The sequence below is a fragment of the Leptodactylus fuscus genome, unplaced genomic scaffold, assembly GCF_031893055.1.
Source record: "Leptodactylus fuscus isolate aLepFus1 unplaced genomic scaffold, aLepFus1.hap2 HAP2_SCAFFOLD_80, whole genome shotgun sequence".
NCBI lineage: Eukaryota > Metazoa > Chordata > Amphibia > Anura > Leptodactylidae > Leptodactylus > Leptodactylus fuscus.
The window spans coordinates 1-22343 of record NW_027440839.1 but is presented as its reverse complement, the minus strand read 5'-3'; the positions used below and the strand labels follow the sequence as shown (position 1 = coordinate 22343).

The window sequence follows — 22343 nt, the reverse complement described above, 5'->3', positions numbered from 1 at the left end:
CATAGTCCTCTCTGTACATATATACATGTATACCTACATAGTCCTCTCTGTACATATATACGTGTATACCTACATAGTCCTCTCTAATATATATACCTGTGTACCTACATAGTCCTCTGTACATATATACGTGTATACCTACATAGTCCTCTCTGTACATATATACATGTATACCTACATAGTCCTCTCTGTACATATATACATGTATACCTACATAGTCCTCTCTGTACATATATACGTGTATACCTACATAGTCCTCTCTAATATATATACCTGTATACCTACATAGTCCTCTCTGTACATATATACGTGTATACCTACATAGTCCTCTCTGTACATATATACGTGTATACCTACATAGTCCTCTCTGTACATATATACATGTATACCTACATAGTCCTCTCTGTACATATATACATGTATACCTACATAGTCCTCTCTGTACATATATACGTGTATACCTACATAGTCCTCTCTAATATATATACCTGTATACCTACATAGTCCTCTCTGTACATATATACGTGTATACCTACATAGTCCTCTCTGTACATATATACGTGTATACCTACATAGTCCTCTCTGTACATATATACATGTATACCTACATAGTCCTCTCTGTACATATATACGTGTATACCTACATAGTCCTCTCTAATATATATACCTGTATACCTACATAGTCCTCTCTGTACATATATACGTGTATACCTACATAGTCCTCTCTGTACATATATACATGTATACCTACATAGTCCTCTCTGTACATACAGTATATACGTGTATACCTATACAGTCCTTTCCCCCATACATACCGTTCTCCTGTAGATTACCTCTCTACAGATCTAGTATCGTATTTAACTATCGCCCCAAATCCCAGCTCTGTGTATATATTCTATACAGTCCCCCCTCCCATATTATAGACCTATATATTATATACAGTCCTTCCCCTGTACATCTGGTCGACTTCTCTTTATTTACCTCTTAGTTTTTCTCCAGATTCCGGCTCTTCTCATGTATATATTATACACACACACTTATGGTATATATATATTTTGCTTCCTTTCTCCATCTGGTCTCCTTACTCGCCTCTCTGTCTCTCCCCAGATCCCGGCCCTGGCGGTGGAGATGCCGGGCACGGCGGACATTGCTGGTCTGAATCTTCAGTTCGGGGCCTTGCAGTTCGGTTCTGAGCCGGTTCTCCCGGAGTACGAGTCCTCTCCAACAAGTAACACAGCTGTGAGCCAGTCCCAGAACAGCCTGTATACCAGCCCGGCCAGGTGAGCGCGCGGGGGGATTAGGGGGACATGTGGGGGGCACAACCGTAGACCCTTTCCTGCTTCCTCCATAGCAATAAAGGGGGGACAGTTTGTGCCACAGCAGTACACCGCGCCTGTAGACGACATCACCGACTATACGCCATGTCTGTGACTCTTCCATATGAGCGCACATGTCTCATCTTCCTGCCGGGCGGCCATGTTCATCCATGTTCTGCCTGCTTCTCTCTTACAGTGAATCGTCCAGCAGCGTGGTCAGCAGTGTGGTCAGTCAGAGCCCAGAGTCGGCCTATCAAGGAAGCAGCATCCAGACCGCAACGTTTACCTCACAGAGCACCACTCAGGGGCCCTTATACGAACAGAGGTCCACGCAGACCCGGCGCTACCCCATCTCCTCCTCCTCCTCCTCCCCACAGAAGGACATCAGCCAGTCCAAGGTGTGTAGACTCCGCCGTCCTCTGCTGCATGCCAGTAGACCCTTCTAAGCCTTACTTGTGGCCATGAAGGGGGGACAGCGCATGCCAAAGTATCAGTGCCCGCCAGCCCTGTCAGTCCAGCGCCCCTGCTGGTGGCTCGCTGTGCGGGCACTACATTGCATCACATTCACTGTGCAGCCATGTTTGCTGATCTGGACTCACGGCTCTTCTTTCTTCCCACAGAATGGCTATAACTCCACGCAGACTTCCACCATGCAAACTCCTGTATCAGGAGAAGGTTAGTCTCCCGCGCTAAGTCTGTAGGGGGCGCCAGGACACCAGTAGACCCTTTTCGGCTGCTCATAGCCTTAAAGGGGGGACAGCGTGTCCTACAATAACCAGACCGCTCAGTAAAGACGTCAGGTGTGTGTGTTATGTGATGTCTGTGACCGGTCTGTACAAAGAGGTATGTGCAGGTGGTGCGCACCCTACTGCATGCAAAGAGAGGCTGCAGCAGGTGGTTCAGAACTGGGGAGGGGGTCTGGGGTGGGGGTCACGGCTCCACCATGTTCTGCCTCTCACTTCCTTCTTTTTTCATGTTCACTTTGCAGTTCCCTCAGCACCTGCAATTAAAGCCGATTCGGCGGCCCCCAGCATCGTCCCCCTCAGTGACTCTGTGTCTGCGTCCTCCTTACTGACCACCGCCGGGGCCCACTCCTCACAGCTGAGCAGTCTGAGCCACACGGAGGAGCTACAGAACCCGGTGGCCTCGGCTCAGCTCAGCAGGTAGGTGTGCGCTATGGTGGGCACCGTGCGGCCCCCGAGGACGACATCACCCTGACCTCGTCTTCTCTCTCCGCAGTACTTTACCCTCTCAGCACCAGACGCCTGTATCCTCTGCAGTCAGAACCTCATCGTCCACCCCTCTGGTGAGTTGTGATCTCCCGTTATTAACCCCTGCATGTCAGTTGACCCTTCTGGCTGCTCTCCACAACCATGAAGGGGGACAGCACATGCTAGAGCGACCGGACGTGCAGCCGCCTGACCATTGCTGTGTGGTGGGCAGCCTGCAGTGTCCGTACACTGGTATACACCTGTATATGACTCTTCTGTGTATGCTGAGGCTTGTGGTTCTCTTCTTGCGCAGCACACCAGTGTGGAGAGCGAGGCCAGCTTACATTCAGTCACCACCTTCTCTACGGTGTCCAGTACGGTGGCCAGCGCCGTGCCTGTATCCTCCTCCCTCAGCGTCAGCAGTCTCGGCCTAGGCCTCAGTACAAGCTCCACCATTGCCCCCTCTACGCGAAACTCCATTGCCACCACGTCAGGTACTGTACTGCCCCCTATGGCGGGGAGTTTGGTTTTATTCCATGCCTTGTCATGTTAACCGTCTCTCTTCTGTACTACTCGCAGGTAAAGCACCTCCAAACCTCCCCCCTGGTGTCGCACCGCTCTTACCAAACCCGTACATCATGGCTCCCGGTCTGTTACATGCCTATCCTGTAAGTGATCTTTGGTCACAGGGTGGAGGGCACTAGAGCATAAATCCGGGGGGGTCTTCTGAGAGGGGGTGATTGTTGTGTTGTGAAAAAGTGTGAGGGTCTACAGGGGGGACAACTGAAGGGTCTCTTTAGGGATTGGAAGGGTCTAAAGGAGGTAGATTGAGAGGGACTTAGGGTTCAGGCTGTGTTTACGGGGCAGACTATATATCCCCATGTGTAGGGGGGCTGCCTAGATCCCTCATGTGTAGAGGGGCCGCCTATATCCCCCATGTGTAGGGGGCCCTCTATATCCCCCATGTGTAGGGGGGCTTCCTATATCCCCCATGTGTAGGGGGGCCGCCTTTATCCCCCATGTGCAGTGGGGCCTCCTGTATCCCCCATGTGTAGGGGGGCCTCCTATATCCGGGAGCCGCCTATATCCCCATGACCTCACAGCTGTTAGATCTGTCTGCTTGTACCCGTGTCCGTCCTCCGATATTTCCAGTAATTTTCCCCCCTCCATGTTTTTCAGCCCCAGGTCTACGGATACGATGATCTGCAGATGTTACAGACACGGTTCCCCCTGGTGAGTGAGCGGCCGCTGGCCTCACACCTCTCAGGTTTTGTCTTTGGTCAGTGACTAACCATGTTGTCCTCTGTGCCCTGTAGGATTACTACAGCATCCCCTTCCCTACGCCCAGCACTCCACTCACCGGACGAGACGCCAGTCTGACAAGTAACCCTTATTCTGGTACGTAGCGGCGCACTTCTCCAGTCTGTCTGCAGGGGGAGCAGTTCTGATGTCTGTGATACTAACCATCTCCATCCCTTTAGGTGACCTCTCCAAGTTTGGTCGTGGAGACGCCTCCTCCCCAGCCCCCGCCACCACCTTGGCGCAGCCCCAGCAGAGTCAGACGCAGGGTCATCATACGACACAGCAAACATTCCTCAACCCTGCCCTGCCGCCCGGGTACAGCTACACAAGTCTTCCCTACTACACCGGGGTACCGGGTCTGCCAAGCACCTTCCAGTACGGACCCGCCGTATTCCCAGTGAGTTCGCATTTCCGTTAGTAAAACAGTGACGCCTGCAAACGGTTTTGGGGAGGGGGAGATGGGAAATAGCACCTTAAACACATGATGCCCCCAACAACCAGCCCTATAGCTACCATCTGTCCACCCCCCCACCTCATCCCTGATCTTGTGGACAAGAAGCCCCTCTAGGGGCAGTGTGGACCGTCAGAAGCGGCGCCGCCTTGGATTTGGAATGGACGAAAGTACTGACCCATCGGGCCCTGGCGATACTGGTGGGGGGCCGCACCGCTACACTTAGTCACTTTCCTGAGGACTTGTCTCTTTATTTTTGGGTTTTGACTTTTTTCTTTCCTGGGGACTGGAAACATTAGAATTGGGGATCTTACAGCACAGCCTTCTAGTATGGGGTCGTCACTCAGCTTTCCCAGACTCCAGAACAGAAATCCTTTCCCCCCCCAGATCAACAATTGGATGATGGGAGCAGTAGTGGCCGCCTCCAGGATCATCCTCTGTTCTTCCAGGCTGTGTTGTAAGGCTCCTTCATCATGCTGGGAGTTGTAGTTCCTCCCCAGTAATACGTTGCGGCTTCGGCCTGTTTCCCCCAGAGCGTCGCTCTCCTCGCCTCGCTTTTTTTTTTTTGTAATGTTCTGAAATTTTTTTTTCTTTTTCCTGACTTGTAAATATCTCAATACTTAATAAAAAGTATTTTCAATAAACTCTGCCAAATCTGCTCTTTCTGAGCCGTCCCTTATTGCTGGTGTGCATGCAGCGGGATTTGGGGTGGGGTGGGGGCACAGCACGGACATGGCTGACCCATGTGATTCTAGGTGACGTCCCCGAGTGCAGGATCCTATAGGATGGAGCTCCAGGTAGGTCCCAGCATACTGCGCCGCCTGCCTTCTGTGTGTCCGGGGCTCGCACTGGTTGTCTGGCCACCCCCTGGTGTAGGTTGTGTCTCTGCTTTTTTTTTTTTTTTTTTCTTCCTTGCAGCCCCCACCTCACTAGACCAGACCCCACCCTGGTTATTTCGGGTACACTTCTGCAGTGACAGCGGGCATGACAACACAAGGGCAACAAATAGCGCTTCACTCTTTGTACAATGCATAGTGTGAATGTGGAGCTGTAGGGCGAGGAGACGGCCCGAGCTGTTGGCTTTCTATAGGGCAAGTGGACAGAACAAGGCGACGTGATTTCTGCCTGCTTGCTTAATGCATAATCAGATGTTGTGCCTGCAGTGTGTCTGATCTGTCACTAGGTGTCGCCAGTGTCTTGCAGCTAGGCATCACTACCAGCATGCGTGCTTTACAGGCTTTGTCCCCTTCTTGTCTCCCCCTCCAGGTGGCGCCGACAACATCAAAACAGCACGGAGTCAATGTCGGGGTTAACACGTCGGCTGGCGCCTTCCAGCAAGCGCCCAGTTATGGCTCCCACGCCTACAGCACCGGTAAGGAGATGAGTGACGGCTGTGAATGCCCCTAGTACCCTCTTCCCACCCCCCTTCCTGCTCTTTTGTGCCTCTGTCCTAACCTTTCCCTGCAGCAGAGCGTCTGCCCCCGCTGGTGGTCCGAGCAGCAGCAGGTGCCGAGCTGTGTGTGATGGTCTCATTGAGGGCAGCTGATAGAAGACAGGAGAGTATGGATACCTGATAATGTATGATGTCTGGGGGGGGATGGGGTTCTCTGTGCCGGTCAGGGTCCCTTCCCTCCCATGTGAGCGCACTGTCTTGTGGTGGTTTTGCTTGGGGTGTGATGCGGGTGGATACCCCGGGGGTCCCTTCCGATGCTGAGGGCTGTGTCTGTTCACAGGCTTTGAGGACTTGGGCCAGGTTTCCAGCGTGGGGGATTTCTGTAAGGGTGCATTTAGTGGGGCTTCTGCTGCTCAAAGCAAACCTGCTGCTGCTTGCACCAATGGACCAGGCGCTGGTAAGTGCTCTCTCCGCTTCTGGCTTTATCTTCCTGGTCATGGTCCTTTCTGTCCCTACCTCACCCATCCTTGTGCTTACGCTTTCTCATCCTGGTTGCATCCTGCCTTGCCCGTCCTTGCACCTTTCTTTCATCCTTGCCTGCCCCATCTTCCACACCACCTTCTCATCCTGGCTCTATCTTGCCGATACTGTCCCTGCACCTTCCTCTCATCCTGGTAGTGTCCTGCATCTACTGTACCTGCACCTCCTTTGTTGCATTCTGCCACTCCTGTCTTTGCACCTTCCTCTCATCCTGCCTCTACTGTCCCTGCACCACCTTCTCATCATGGTAGTATCCTGCCGCCCCTGTCCCTGCACCTTCCTCTCACCCTGGTTGTATCCTGCCTCTACTGTCCCTGCACCTTCTCCTCATGGTTGCCTCCTACCTCTACTGTCCTTGCATCTTCCTTCCTGTCATCCTGGTAGTATCCTGCCTCTATTGTCCCTGTACCACCTTCTCATCACGGTTGCCTACTGCCTCGCCCGTCCCTACATCTTCCTCTTATCATGGTTGTCTTTCTCGTGCTTTGCCTTGAGCTTTCCTTTTTCCATTATCTTAATATAATCCACAAGGTCCTTCAGTGTCTTAGACTGGAGCTGCCCCCCTGAAGGCCATGTCTAATATAACCAGATAACTTGGCCCTCATTACCTTTCACCCAGAACTTTCCCCATTTTCTAAGTCTCTGGATTTTAGCAGGAGCTTTGAGAAAGGGTTAATAATGACCATAAAGCCGTCCACATGATATATAGTGTCTGCTTGGAGGGCTGGCTATGTGACCACCTGCCTCTGATGTTCCTACAGGGGTGTCTGTGACCTCCAGTAACACCGGTGTGCCAGATATTTCGGGCTCAGTCTATTCTAAGACGCAGGTAGGTGATGTGTGCCATACAAGTGCCTGGCTCTCGGCATCCTTCCATCTTGGTGCTCAGTGCTTGTGTCTTCTCCTTGCAGCAATCATTCGAGAAGCAGGGTTTCCATACCGGGACCCCGGCCACATCCTTCAACTTGCCCTCAGCGCTGGGCAGTGGTGGCCCCATGAACCCTGCCACAGCAGCGGCGTACCCACCGGCCCCATTCATGCACATCCTGGCTCCACATCAACAGCCACACTCCCAGATCCTGCACCATCACCTCCAGCAGGACGCTCAGGTAACACGCCAAAGGACCGAGCCTTCATTATATCTGAGAAATGATTCACTATACAACCTGGTGAGAAGTACGACATCCCAGATCACCAGGATGTAGTGAGACAAAAGTATTGGCACCCCTCAATTCTGTCAGATAATCCTCGTGTTCTTCCAGATAATGATTGCAATCACAAACTCTTTGGTATTTTCTTCATTTAATTTGTCTTCAATGGAAAACCACAAAAAGAATTGTCAAAAAGCCAAATTGGATATAATTCCACAGCAAACATAAAAAAGGGGGAGGGCAAAAGTATTGGCACTGTTGGAAAAATCATGTGCTGCTTCTGTAATTTGTGTAATTAACAGCACCTGTTACTTACCTGAGGCACCTAACAGGTGGTGGCAATAACTAAATCACACTTGCAGCCAGTTGAAATGGATTAAAGTTGACTCCACCTCTGTCCTGTGTCCTTGTGTGACCACATTGAGCATGGAGAAAAGAAAGAAGACCAAAGAACTGTCTGAGGACTTGAGAAGCAAAATTGTGAGGAAGCCTGAGCAATCTCAAGGCTACAAGTCCATCTCCAAAGCCCTGAATGTTCCTGTGTCTACCGTGCGCAGTGTCAGTAAGAAGTGTAAAGCCCATGGCCCTGTGGCTAACCTCCCTAGATGTGGACGCAAAAGAAACATTGACCAGAGATTTCACCGCAAGATTGTGCGGATGGCGGATAAAGAACCGCGACTAACATCCAAACAAGTCCAAGCTGCCCTGCAGTCCGAGGGTACAACAGTGTCACCCCGTACTATCCAGCGTCAGCGTCTGAATGAGAAGGGACTGTATGGTAGGAGACCCAGGAAGACCCCACTTCTTACCCATAAGCCAGGCTGGGGTTTGCCAAAACTTACCGGAGAAAGCCAAAACCGTTCTGGAAGAATGTTCTCTGGTCAGAGGAGACAAAAGTAGGAGAAGGCCTCAATATAGAGATTACAGGAAAAAAGAGAAGAAGACGCCCCCTACAGTCAGACATGGCGGAGGTCCCTGATGGTTTGGGGTTGCTTTGCTGCCTCTGGCACTGGACTGCTTGACCGTGTGCATGGCATTATGGAGTCTGAAGACGACCAACACATTGTGCAGCATAATGTAGGGCCCAGTGTGAGAAAGCGGGGTCTCCCTCAGAGGTCAGGGCTCTTCCAGCAGGACAAGGACCCAAAACACACTTCAGGTCAGCACTAGAAAATGGTGGTGAGAGAAAGCCCTGGAGACTTGTAAAGTGGCAGCAATGAGTCCAGTCCTGAATCCCATAGAACACCTGTGGGGGAGGGGAGATCTCTTGGTGGCAGTTTGGAGAAGGCCCCCTTCACATCTCAGGGGGGACCTGGAGCAGGAGCCAAAGAAGAAGAAGGGTCTAAGATTCCAGCAGAGCCTTGTAAGAAACTCATTGCTGGTTAGCGGAAGCGGTTGTGCGCAGTTATTGTGTCTAAAGGTTGTGCTACCAAGTATTAGGCTGAGGGCGCCAATACTTCTGTCCGCACCAGTTCTGGAGTTTTGTGTAAAATGATCAATAATGTGACTTTTTTTCATTCTCTTTTGTGTTTTCATTGCAAACAAAATAAATGAAGATATTACCAAAGAGTTTGTGCTTGTAATCATTATCTGGGGGACACCGAGGATTATCTGACAGAACTGCAGGGGGCGATACTTATACTGTATATACCCTGTGTCACTTATATACTATATAAGAGTCTGTGCTGTGTAATCATTATCTGGGGGACACCGAGGATTATCTGACAGGACTGCAGGGGGCGATACTTATACTGTATATACCCTGTGTCACTTATATACTATATAAGAGTTTGTGCTTGTAATCATTATCTGGGGACACCGAGGATTATCTGACAGGACTGCAGGGGGCGATACTTATACTGTATATACCCTGTGTCACTTATATACTATATAAGAGTCTGTGCTGTGTAATCATTATCTGGGGGACAGCGAGGATTATCTGACAGGACTGCAGGGGGTGATACTTATACTGTATATACCCTGTGTCACTTATATACTATATAAGAGTCTGTGCTGTGTAATCATTATCTGGGGACACCGAGGATTATCTGACAGGACTGCAGGGGGCGATACTTATACTGTATATACCCTGTGTCACTTATATACTATATAAGAGTCTGTGCTGTGTAATCATTATCTGGGGACACCGAGGATTATCTGACAGGACTGCAGGGGGCGATACTTATACTGTATATACCCTGTGTCACTTATATACTATATAAGAGTCTGTGCTGTGTAATCATTATCTGGGGACACCGAGGATTATCTGACAGGACTGCAGGGGGCGATACTTATACTGTATATACCCTGTGTCACTTATATACTATATAAGAGTCTGTGCTGTGTAATCATTATCTGGGGACACCGAGGATTATCTGACAGGACTGCAGGGGGCGATACTTATACTGTATATACCCTGTGTCACTTATATACTATATAAGAGTCTGTGCTGTGTAATCATTATCTGGGGGACAGCGAGGATTATCTGACAGGACTGCAGGGGGTGATACTTATACTGTATATACCCTGTGTCACTTATATACTATATAAGAGTCTGTGCTGTGTAATCATTATCTGGGGGACAGCGAGGATTATCTGACAGGACTGCAGGGGGTGATACTTATACTGTATATACCCTGTGTCACTTATATACTATATAAGAGTCTGTGCTGTGTAATCATTATCTGGGGACAGCGAGGATTATCTGACAGGACTGCAGGGGGCGATACTTATACTGTATATACCCTGTGTCACTTATATACTATATAAGAGTCTGTGCTGTGTAATCATTATCTGGGGGACAGCGAGGATTATCTGACAGGACTGCAGGGGGTGATACTTATACTGTATATACCCTGTGTCACTTATATACTATATAAGAGTCTGTGCTGTGTAATCATTATCTGGGGACAGCGAGGATTATCTGACAGGACTGCAGGGGGCGATACTTATACTGTATATACCCTGTGTCACTTATATACTATATAAGAGTCTGTGCTGTGTAATCATTATCTGGGGGACACCGAGGATTATCTGACAGGACTGCAGGGGGCGATACTTATACTGTATATACCCTGTGTCACTTATATACTATATAAGAGTCTGTGCTGTGTAATCATTATCTGGGGGACACCGAGGATTATCTGACAGGACTGCAGGGGGGGGCGATACTTATACTGTATATACCCTGTGTCACTTATATACTATATAAGAGTCTGTGCTGTGTAATCATTATCTGGGGGACACCGAGGATTATCTGACAGGACTGCAGGGGGCGATACTTATACTGTATATACCCTGTGTCACTTATATACTATATAAGAGTCTGTGCTGTGTAATCATTATCTGGGGGACACCGAGAATTATCTGACAGGACTGCAGGGGGCGATACTTATACTGTATATACCCTGTGTCACTTATATACTATATAAGAGTCTGTGCTGTGTAATCATTATCTGGGGGACACCGAGGATTATCTGACAGGACTGCAGGGGGCGATACTTATACTGTATATACCCTGTGTCACTTATATACTATATAAGAGTCTGTGCTGTGTAATCATTATCTGGGGGACACCGAGGATTATCTGACAGGACTGCAGGGGGGCGATACTTTTGGTCAACACTGTACATGTATTACTGTTGAGAGGTCACATAGAGTATAGTGATCAGTACTACGCACAGATCACCAGGCTATAGAGCAGTGATATCACTGTATATACTGTGTATATGTATATAAATATATATCAGTACTACACACTGGGATCAGTGAGATGACTAGTGAGGGGTGATCTTACACATATATTTCGTATATGCCGTCAGCAGGACGCTTGTCGCACGGTCCCCTCCATCATCTTGGGGTTGTTTCCATCTAACCCATCTGTCCCATTATTTTGTATATCCGGCCATGCTGCGCCCGCTGTCCTGTGTTACCAGCTACTGCACAGTGATCAGGTAAATGAGATGGAACCCGGATCTGTGTCTGCACATGGGGGATGGGGGATGTAGTGAGCACAGCTGAAAACCCCACCCCCCACTGTGCACCTTCCATCACCTCTAGTGAGCCACAGGCTGGTGAAGACGATCAGGTGTAGGAGGACTCCAGATATCTCTGTCCATAGACCTCACCTGTGTACTAAGTGTCATCCTGTAATACCTGCTCATTGTGTGCTGAGGGGGCAAGAAACAGTGACCTTATGTATGTACACAGTGACTGCACCAGCAGAATAGTGAGCGCAGCTCTGGAGTATAATACAGGATAAGTAATGTAATGTATGTACATAGTGACTGCACCAGCAGAATAGTGAGCGCAGCTCTGGAGTATAATACAGGATAAGTAATGTAATGTATGTACATAGTGACCAGCAGAATAGTGAGTGCAGCTCTGGAGTATAATACAGGATAAGTAATGTAATGTATGTACACAGTGACTGTACCAGCAGAATAGTGAGCGCAGCTCTGGAGTATAATACAGGATAAGTAATGTAATGTATGTACATAGTGACCAGCAGAATAGTGAGCGCAGCTCTGGAGTATAATACAGGATAAGTAATGTAATGTATGTACACAGTGACTGTACCAGCAGAATAGTGAGCGCAGCTCTGGAGTATAATACAGGATAAATAATGTAATGTATGTACACAGTGACCAGCAGAATAGTGAGCGCAGCTCTGGAGTATAATACAGGATAAGTAATGTAATGTATGTACACAGTGACTGCACCAGCAGAATAGTGAGCGCAGCTCTGGAGTATAATACAGGATAAGTAATGTAATGTATGTACATAGTGACCAGCAGAATAGTGAGCGCAGCTCTGGAGTATAATACAGGATAAGTAATGTAATGTATGTACACAGTGACTGTACCAGCAGAATACTGAGCGCAGCTCTGGAGTATAATACAGGATAAATAATGTAATGTATGTACACAGTGACCAGCAGAATAGTGAGCGCAGCTCTGGAGTATAATACAGGATAAGTAATGTATGTACACAGTGACTGCACCAGCAGAATAGTGAGCGCAGCTCTGGAGTATAATACAGGATAAGTAATGTAATGTATGTACACAGTGACTGTACCAACAGAATAGTGAGCGCAGCTCTGGAGTATAATACAGGATAAGTAATGTAATGTATGTACACAGTGACTGCACCAGCAGAATAGTGAGCGCAGCTCTGGAGTATAATACAGGATAAGTAATGTAATGTATGTACACAGTGACTGTACCAGCAGAATAGTGAGCGCAGCTCTGGAGTATAATACAGGATAAGTAATGTAATGTATGTACACAGTGACCAGCAGAATAGTGAGCGCAGCTCTGGAGTATAATACAGGATAAGTAATGTAATGTACGTACACAGTGACTGTACCAGCAGAATAGTGAGCGCAGCTCTGGAGTATAATACAGGATAAGTAATGTAATGTATGTACACAGTGACTGTACCAGCAGAATAGTGAGCGCAGCTCTGGAGTATAATACAGGATAAGTAATGTAATGTATGTACACAGTGACCAGCAGAATAGTGAGCGCAGCTCTGGAGTATAATACAGGATAAGTAATGTAATGTATGTACACAGTGACTGCACCAGCAGAATAGTGAGCGCAGCTCTAGAGTATAATACAGGATAAGTAATGTAATGTATGTACACAGTGACTGCACCAGCAGAATAGTGAGCGCAGCTCTAGAGTATAATACAGGATAAGTAATGTAATGTATGTACACAGTGACTGTACCAGCAGAATAGTGAGCGCAGCTCTGGAGTATAATACAGGATAAGTAATGTAATGTATGTACACAGTGACTGCACCAGCAGAATAGTGAGCGCAGCTCTAGAGTATAATACAGGATAAGTAATGTAATGTATGTACACAGTGACTGTACCAGCAGAATAGTGAGCGCAGCTCTGGAGTATAATACAGGATAAGTAATGTAATGTATGTACACGGTGACTGTACCAGCAGAATAGTGAGCGCAGCTCTGGAGTATAATACAGGATAAGTAATGTAATGTATGTACACGGTGACTGTACCAGCAGAATAGTGAGCGCAGCTCTGGAGTATAATACAGGATAAGTAATGTAATGTATGTACACGGTGACTGTACCAGCAGAATAGTGAGCGCAGCTCTGGAGTATAATACAGGATAAGTAATGTAATGTATGTACACAGTGACCAGCAGAATAGTGAGCGCAGCTCTGGAGTATAATACAGGATAAGTAATGTAATGTATGTACACAGTGACCAGCAGAATAGTGAGCGCAGCTCTGGAGTATAATACAGGATAAGTAATGTAATGTATGTACACAGTGACTGTACCAGCAGAATAGTGAGCGCAGCTCTGGAGTATAATACAGGATAAGTAATGTAATGTATGTGCACAGTGACTGTACCAGCAGAATAGTGAGCGCAGCTCTGGAGTATAATACAGGATAAGTAATGTAATGTATGTACACAGTGACTGCACCAGAAGAATAGTGAGCGCAGCTCTGGAGTATAATACAGGATAAGTAATGTAATGTATGTACACAGTGACTGTACCAGCAGAATAGTGAGCGCAGCTCTGCAGTATAATACAGGATAAGTAATGTAATGTATGTGCACAGTGACTCTACCAGCAGAATAGTGAGCGCAGCTCTGGAGTGTAATACAGGATAAGTAATGCAATGTATGTACACAGTGACCAGCAGAATAGTGAGCGCAGCTCTGGAGTATAATACAGGATAAGTAATGTAATGTATGTACACAGTGACTGCACCAGCAGAATAGTGAGCGCAGCTCTGGAGTATAATACAGGATAAGTAATGTAATGTATGTACACAGTGACTGTACCAGCAGAATAGTGAGCGCAGCTCTGGAGTATAATACAGGATAAGTAATGTAATGTATGTACACAGTGACTGTACCAGCAGAATAGTGAGCGCAGCTCTGGAGTATAATACAGGATAAGTAATGTAATGTATGTACACAGTGACCAGCAGAATAGTGAGCGCAGCTCTGGAGTATAATACAGGATAAGTAATGTATGTACACAGTGACTGCACCAGCAGAATAGTGAGTGCAGCTCTGGAGTATAATACAGGATAAGTAATGTAATGTATGTACACAGTGACTGTACCAGCAGAATAGTGAGCGCAGCTCTGGAGTATAATACAGGATAAGTAATGTAATGTATGTACACAGTGACCAGCAGAATAGTGAGCGCAGCTCTGGAGTATAATACAGGATAAGTAATGTAATGTATGTACACAGTGACTGTACCAGCAGAATAGTGAGCGCAGCTCTGGAGTATAATACAGGATAAGTAATGTAATGTATGTACACAGTGACCAGCAGAATAGTGAGCGCAGCTCTGGAGTATAATACAGGATAAGTAATGTAATGTATGTACACAGTGACTGCACCAGCAGAATAGTGAGCGCAGCTCTGGAGTATAATACAGGATAAGTAATGTAATGTAATGTATGTACACAGTGACTGCACCAGCAGAATAGTGAGTGCAGCTCTGGAGTATAATACAGGATAAGTAATATAATGTATGTACACAGTGACTGTACCAGCAGAATAGTGAGCGCAGCTCTGGAGTATAATACAGGATAAGTAATGTAATGTATGTACACAGTGACTGCACCAGCAGAATAGTGAGCGCAGCTCTGGGGTATAATACAGGATAAGTAATGTAATGTATGTACACAGTGACTGTACCAGCAGAATAGTGAGCGCAGCTCTGGAGTATAATACAGGATAAGTAATGTAATGTATGTACACAGTGACTGTACCAGCAGAATAGTGAGCGCAGCTCTGGAGTATAATACAGGATAAGTAATGTAATGTATGTACACAGTGACTGCACCAGCAGAATAGTGAGCACAGCTCTGGAGTATAATACAGGATAAGTAATGTAATGTATGTACACAGTGACTGTACCAGCAGAATAGTGAGCGCAGCTCTGGAGTATAATACAGGATAAGTAATGTAATGTATGTACACAGTGACCAGCAGAATAGTGAGCGCAGCTCTGGAGTATAATACAGGATAAGTAATGTAATGTATGTACACAGTGACCAGCAGAATAGTGAGCGCAGCTCTGGAGTATAATACAGGATAAGTAATGTAATGTATGTACACAGTGACTGCACCAGCAGAATAGTGAGCGCAGCTCTGGAGTATAATACAGGATAAGTAATGTATGTACACAGTGACTGCATCAGCAGAATAGTGAGCGCAGCTCTGGGGTATAATACAGGATAAGTAATGTAATGTATGTACACAGTGACTGCACCAGCAGAATAGTGAGCGCAGCTCTGTGGTATAATACAGTATGTTTCTGATTCTTGCCCCCTCGGTGCTCCTGTATACAGTCCATCACGTTGAGGACACTAAGCTTTTTTTCTCTTCTCTCCACAGACTGGCTCCGGACAGAGAAATCAGGGCGCCTCCATGCCGCAGAAGTCTCAGGCCAGCAAGTCTGCTTACAGCAGTTACAGTTGGGGGTCGAACTGAGTGGCAGAGATTATAATCCCCATTCTCCTCCCACATCCGAACCACAGGATGAGCACATGAACCATCTCCGTGTCCTCAGCGGCCCCTCCACGCTGAGCCTCCGCCCGGCCTCTCCCCTCCCCGCCCCTCCTTGTATGTAACATAGAATTTGTATTTTCCTTCCAATTTTCTGCAGTCGGATTATAAAACGTTTGCTATTTTACGGGGAGGGGTCGGTCTTATTATTTTTCTTGTTTCTCCTCCCCTTCCTGTTTTTTTTTTAACCTCTTCATGCAGAGGTGAGTGAGGGGAAGCAGCGCGCCGCCGCCTCTGTGTGCCCTAGGAAGGATCGCTATGAATTCTGCATCGTATGAATCATTAGTTGATGTGTTTTTTTTGTACTGTGTTCTAAATTTAATGGATAAATGTGTCTTGTATATATAAAAGGAAAACACAGCTGCACGTGCGCGCCTCCGCTCCTTTATTATACGTGAAGGCTACTGCCGTGACCGCCATAACTCAGCGCTGCCCCCAGGTGACAGTGGATGTTACACCTGGACCCTGACCCGCCATCTTTGTCCTGTTCATGGATTTGGTTTTCTTGGAATCCTCAATGTCAGGAAGCTGCTGCACAGCTGAATGTGGTCTGCGGGTGTCTGAACCGTCACATGATCATCCTCCGATACAGCAGCCAAAATCACAGGATCATAGAAAATAAATAATAAAGCTTCACTCCGACTGTAGGGCAGTAAAGCAGCAGGGCCTGCTGGGAGTTGTAGTTCTACAGTTACCTGGGGCTACAGGTTCCATATTGTAATGAATACACACTGTGCGCTTTATCCCCAAGATGCGGAGACAACAGATCACACAATAAAAGCGTCTGACAGTGAGTGCGATAATGGTAGAAGTGTGGCCTTTGCCGGCTCTTGTTGATTGGCAGTCTATGAGCGTATAGTTGGCGGAAGTGACGCGCTATGGAAGAGGTGAGGGTTTACCGGAAGTGACCTTACCCTGGCGGCGATTATTTTGAATTTGTTGTAGGGCGCGCTATAGAAGCAAAGCGGGGTCTGTCCGTGTGAGGGCCAGGGCGGCGACCAGGCTCTGAGGTGAGAACGCCAGCAAAGGGTTGGCCGGGCTATAATGGCGGCTCTAGATGTGACTGGAGACCATGACGCTGGAGCAGAAGTGAGGCCGTGTCTGAACATGACCAATAACCCTGTTAAACACACAAATAAAGAAATCCGGCAGAGGCGGCAGCGAGTAGTGTGGTGGAGGATTCAGGGAGCCACTAGTGATGTCTGAGGCTCAGTACAGGTCTGTTCCATCATTCAGACAGCTGCTAGCGATGTCTGCACTCAGTATAGATTTGCTCCATTATTCAGGCAGTTGCTATTGATGTCTGCCTCTCAGTAAAGGCCTGCTCTATCATTCAGGCAGCCGCTAGTGATGTCTGCCTCTCAGTAAAGGTCTGCTTTATCATTCAGGTAGCTGCTAGTGGTGTCTGCGCTCAATACAGATCTGCTCCATAATTCAGGCAGCTGCTAGTGATCTCTGCGCCAAGTACAGATCCACTCTTTCATGCAGCCGATAGTGATTTCTGAGGCTCAGTACAAGGTTGCTCCATCATTCAGGCAGCCCCTAGTGATGTCTGAGGCTCAGTACTGGTCTGATCCATTATTCAGGTAGCTGCTAGTGGTGTCTGCGCTCAATACAGATCTGCTCCATCATTCAGGCAGCCGCTAGTGATGTCTTCCTTTCAGTACTGATCTGATCCATCATTCAGGCAGCCACTAGTGATGTCTGAGGCTCAGTATAGGTCTGATCCATCATTCTGGCTGCTGCTAGTGACTTCTGAGGCTCAGTACAAGGTTGCTCCATCATTCAGGCAGCTGCTAGTGATGTTTGCGCTAAGTACAGATCCACTCTTTCATGCAGCCGCTAGTGATGTCTGCCTCTCAGTAAAGGTCTGCTTTATCAATCAGGCAGCCACTAGTGATGTCTGAGGCTCAGTACTGGTCTGATCCATTATTCAGGTAGCTGCTAGTGGTGTCTGCGCTCAATACAGATCTGCTCCATCATTTAGGCAGCTGCTAGTGATGTCTGCGCTAAGTACAGATATACGCTATCATTCAGGCAGCTACTAGTGATGTCTGAGGCTCAGTACAGGTCTGATCCATCATTCTTGCTGCTGCTAGTGATGTCTGAGGCTCAGTACAGGTCCGCTCCATCATTCCGGCAGCCACTAGTGATGTCTGCCTTTCAATACAGATCTGCTTCATCATTCAGGCAGCCGCTAGTGATGTCTGCGCTAAGTACAGATATACGCTATTATTCAGGCAGCCGCTAGTGATGTCTGAGGCTCAGTAGTGGTCTGATCCGTCATTCCGGCAGCCGCTAGTGATGTCTGCCTTTCAATAGAGATCTGCTTCATCATTCAGGCAGCCGCTAGTGATGTCTGCGCTAAGTACAGATCCACTCTTTCATGCAGCCGCTAGTGATGTCTGCCTCTCAGTAAAGGTCTGCTTTATCATTCAGGCAGCCACTAGTGATGTCTGAGGCTCAGTACTGGTCTGATCCATCATTCCAGCAGCCGCTAGTGATGTCTGCGCTAAGTACAGATATACGCTATTATTCAGGCAGCCGCTAGTGATTTCTGAGGCTCAGTACAGGTCTGATCCATCATTCTTGCTGCTGCTAGTGATGTCTGAGGCTCAGTACTGGTCTGATCCATCATTCCAGCAGCCGCTAGTGATGTCTGCGCTAAGTACAGATCTACGCTTTCAGGCAGCCGCTAGTGATTTCTGAGGCTCAGTACAGGTCCGCTCCATCATTCCGGCAGCCACTAGTGATGTCTGCCTTTCAATACAGATCTGCTTCATCATTCAGGCAGCCGCTAGTGATGTCTGAGGCTCAGTACTGGTCTGATCCATCATTCAGGCAGCCCCTAGTGATGTCTGAGGCTCAGTACTGGTCTGGTCCATTATTCAGGCAGCTGCTAGTGGTGTCTGCGCTCAATACAGATCTGCTCCATAATTCAGGCAGCTGCTAGTGATGTCTGAGGCTCAGTACTGGTCTGATCCATCAGTTAGGCAGCCACTAGTGATGTCTGAGGCTCAGTACTGGTCTGATCCATCATTCAGGCAGCTGCTAGTGATGTCTGAGGCTCAGTACTGGTCTGATCCATCATTCCAGCAGCCGCTAGTGATGTCTGCGCTAAGTACAGATCTACGCTTTCAGGCAGCCGCTAGTGATTTCTGAGGTTCAGTACAAGGTTGCTCCATCATTCAGGCAGCTGCTAGTGATGTCTGCCTCTCAGTAAAGATCTGCTTTATCATTCAGGCAGCCACTAGTGATGTCTGAGGCTCAGTACTGGTCTGATCCATCATTTAGGCAGCCCCTAGTGATGTCTGAGGCTCAGTACTGGTCTGGTCCATTATTCAGGCAGCTGCTAGTGGTGTCTGCGCTCAATACAGATCTGCTCCATAATTCAGGCAGCTGCTAGTGATGTCTGCGCCAAGTACAGATCCACTCTTTCATGCAGCCGCTAGTGATGTCTGCCTCTCAGTAAAGGTCTGCTTTATCATTCAGGCAGCCACTAGTGATGTCTGAGGCTCAGTACTGGTCTGATCCATCATTCCAGCAGCCGCTAGTGGTGTCTGCGCTCAATACAGATCTGCTCCATAATTCAGGCAGCTGCTAGTGATGTCTGAGGCTCAGTACTGGTCTGATCCATCATTTAGGCAGCCACTAGTGATGTCTGAGGCTCAGTACTGGTCTGATCCATCATTCAGGCAGCTGCTAGTGATGTCTGAGGCTCAGTACTGGTCTGATCCATCATTCCAGCAGCCGCTAGTGATGTCTGCGCTAAGTACAGATCTACGCTTTCAGGCAGCCGCTAGTGATTTCTGAGGCTCAGTACAGGTCCGCTCCATCATTCCGGCAGCCACTAGTGATGTCTGCCTTTCAATACAGATCTGCTTCATCATTCAGGCAGCCGCTAGTGATGTCTGAGGCTCAGTACTGGTCTGATCCATCATTCAGGCAGCCCCTAGTGATGTCTGAGGCTCAGTACTGGTCTGGTCCATTATTCAGGCAGCTGCTAGTGGTGTCTGCGCTCAATACAGATCTGCTCCATAATTCAGGCAGCTGCTAGTGATGTCTGAGGCTCAGTACTGGTCTGATCCATCATTTAGGCAGCCACTAGTGATGTCTGAGGCTCAGTACTGGTCTGATCCATCATTCAGGCAGCTGCTAGTGATGTCTGCGCTAAGTACAGATATACGCTATCATTCAGGCAGCTACTAGTGATGTCTGAGGCTCAGTACAGGTCTGATCCATCATTCTTGCTGCTGCTAGTGATGTCTGAGGCTCAGTACTGGTCTGATCCATCATTCCAGCGGCCGCTAGTGATGTCTGCGCTAAGTACAGATCTACGCTATTATTCAGGCAGCCGCTAGTGATGTCTGAGGCTCAGTACAGGTCTGCTCCGTCATTCCGGCAGCCGCTAGTGATGTCTGCGCTAAGTACAGATATACGCTATTATTCAGGCAGCCGCTAGTGATGTCTGAGGCTCAGTACTGGTCTGATCCATCATTCAGGCAGCCACTAGTGATGTCTGAGGCTCAGTACTGGTCTGATCCATTATTCAGGCAGCTGCTAGTGGTGTCTGCGCTCAATACAGATCTTCTCCATAATTCAGGCAGCTGCTAGTGATGTCTGCGCCAAGTACAGATCCACTCTTTCATGCAGCCGATAGTGATGTCTGAGGCTCAGTACTGGTCTGATCCATCATTCCAGCAGCCGCTAGTGATGTCTGTGCTACGTACAGATCTACGCTTTCAGGCAGCCGCTAGTGATTTCTGAGGCTCAGTACAGGTCCGCTCCATCATTCCGGCAGCCGCTAGTGATGTCTGCCTCTCAGTAAAGGTCTGCTTTATCATTCAGGCAGCCACTAGTGATGTCTGAGGCTCCATCATTCTGGCTGCTGCTAGTGATGTCTGAGGCTCAGTACTGGTCTGATCCATTATTCAGGCAGCCACTAGTGATGTCTGAGGCTCAGTACTGGTCTGATCCATCATTCAGGCAGCCACTAGTGATGTCTGAGGCTCAGTACTGGTCTGATCCATCATTTAGGCAGCCCCTAGTGATGTCTGAGGCTCAGTACTGGTCTGGTCCATTATTCAGGCAGCTGCTAGTGGTGTCTGCGCTCAATACAGATCTGCTCCATAATTCAGGCAGCTGCTAGTGATGTCTGCGCCAAGTACAGATCCACTCTTTCATGCAGCCGCTAGTGATGTCTGCCTCTCAGTAAAGGTCTGCTTTATCATTCAGGCAGCCACTAGTGATGTCTGAGGCTCAGTACTGGTCTGATCCATCATTCCGGCAGCCGCTAGTGATGTCTGCCTTTCAATACAGATCTGCTTCATCATTCAGGCAGCCGCTAGTGATGTCTGAGGCTCAGTACAGGTCCGCTCCATCATTCAGGCAGCTACTAGTGATGTCTGAGGCTCAGTACAGGTCTGATCCATCATTCAGGCAGCCACTAGTGATGTCTGAGGCTCAGTACTGGTCTGATCCATTATTCAGGTAGCTGCTAGTGGTGTCTGCGCTCAATACAGATCTGCTCAATCATTCCGGCAGCCGCTAGTGATGTCTGCCTTTCAATACAGATCTGCTTCATCATTCAGGCAGCCGCTAGTGATGTCTGCCTCTCAGTAAAGGTCTGCTTTATCATTCAGGCAGCCACTAGTGATGTCTGAGGCTCCATCATTCTGGCTGCTGCTAGTGATGTCTGAGGCTCAGTACTGGTCTGATCCATTATTCAGGCAGCTGCTAGTGGTGTCTGAGGCTCAGTACAAGGTTGCTCCATCATTCAGGCAGCTGCTAGTGATGTCTGCCTCTCAGTAAAGATCTGCTTTATCATTCAGGCAGCCACTAGTGATGTCTGAGGCTCAGTACTGGTCTGATCCATTATTCAGGTAGCTGCTAGTGGTGTCTGTGTAAGGGGAGAGGAGGAAGGGAAAGACACGGTAGCCGACTGGCTACCGGGGCTCTTGCAGGAACTTTTAGGATACAGCGGTTCCACGGACAGGCACAAACACACCAGACACGAAGTAAGAAATATAAATTTTACTCTATACCCTTTTGGGGTGAACTCCAGGCTAACAGGCCTGATGAAATCAATAATTACAAGACACTCAGCCGAGGGCTGAGACCCCTGAGTGACACTGCACCGTGACGTAATATGTCAGAACTAGAGAACTATGCCTTTAACTAGCGGCTACCTATATAAAGCAGCTGCAATTTACCTGTTAATACCAAGCTAACAAAACAATGTAAGTGTGCAGAGGAAGATCACCTGCGGTGTCACACTGGGGTTAACAATATCACAGTTTACTATTTAACTTACCCACTCCCCAATATCAACATTTCAACACACTACCCCAACCCTGCAGGGAGGACTTCAGCAACCGGTTTTGTTTTATCAGAAGTTGGTGCTTAG

The 22343-nt window shown here is 48.0% G+C and overlaps 1 protein-coding gene across 8 annotated transcripts in view; it reads left to right on the top strand.

Moving 5' to 3' along the window:
• Nucleotides 1-16288, top strand: part of UBAP2L (ubiquitin associated protein 2 like) — a 41657-nt gene extending 25369 nt beyond the window's left edge. For 3 of the 8 annotated variants that reach the window (XM_075262022.1, XM_075262021.1, XM_075262020.1), the window contains 15 exons: nucleotides 1108-1280; nucleotides 1513-1714; nucleotides 1937-1991; nucleotides 2305-2479; nucleotides 2556-2622; nucleotides 2841-3021; nucleotides 3107-3195; nucleotides 3707-3760; nucleotides 3844-3925; nucleotides 4009-4226; nucleotides 5547-5652; nucleotides 6014-6130; nucleotides 6975-7042; nucleotides 7125-7322; nucleotides 15767-16288. In XM_075262022.1, the coding sequence (XP_075118123.1) occupies nucleotides 1108-1280; nucleotides 1513-1714; nucleotides 1937-1991; nucleotides 2305-2479; nucleotides 2556-2622; nucleotides 2841-3021; nucleotides 3107-3195; nucleotides 3707-3760; nucleotides 3844-3925; nucleotides 4009-4226; nucleotides 5547-5652; nucleotides 6014-6130; nucleotides 6975-7042; nucleotides 7125-7322; nucleotides 15767-15862 (1881 nt within the window). In that variant the 3' untranslated portion in view covers nucleotides 15863-16288. Of the gene's footprint in view, nucleotides 1-1107; nucleotides 1281-1512; nucleotides 1715-1936; nucleotides 1992-2304; nucleotides 2480-2555; nucleotides 2623-2840; nucleotides 3022-3106; nucleotides 3196-3706; nucleotides 3761-3843; nucleotides 3926-4008; nucleotides 4227-5035; nucleotides 5078-5546; nucleotides 5653-6013; nucleotides 6131-6974; nucleotides 7043-7124; nucleotides 7323-15766 lie in introns of all 8 variants that reach the window. The other 5 variants (XM_075262027.1, XM_075262026.1, XM_075262025.1 and 2 more) reach the window with 3 other exon arrangements.
• Nucleotides 16289-22343: the final 6055 nt, after the last annotated feature.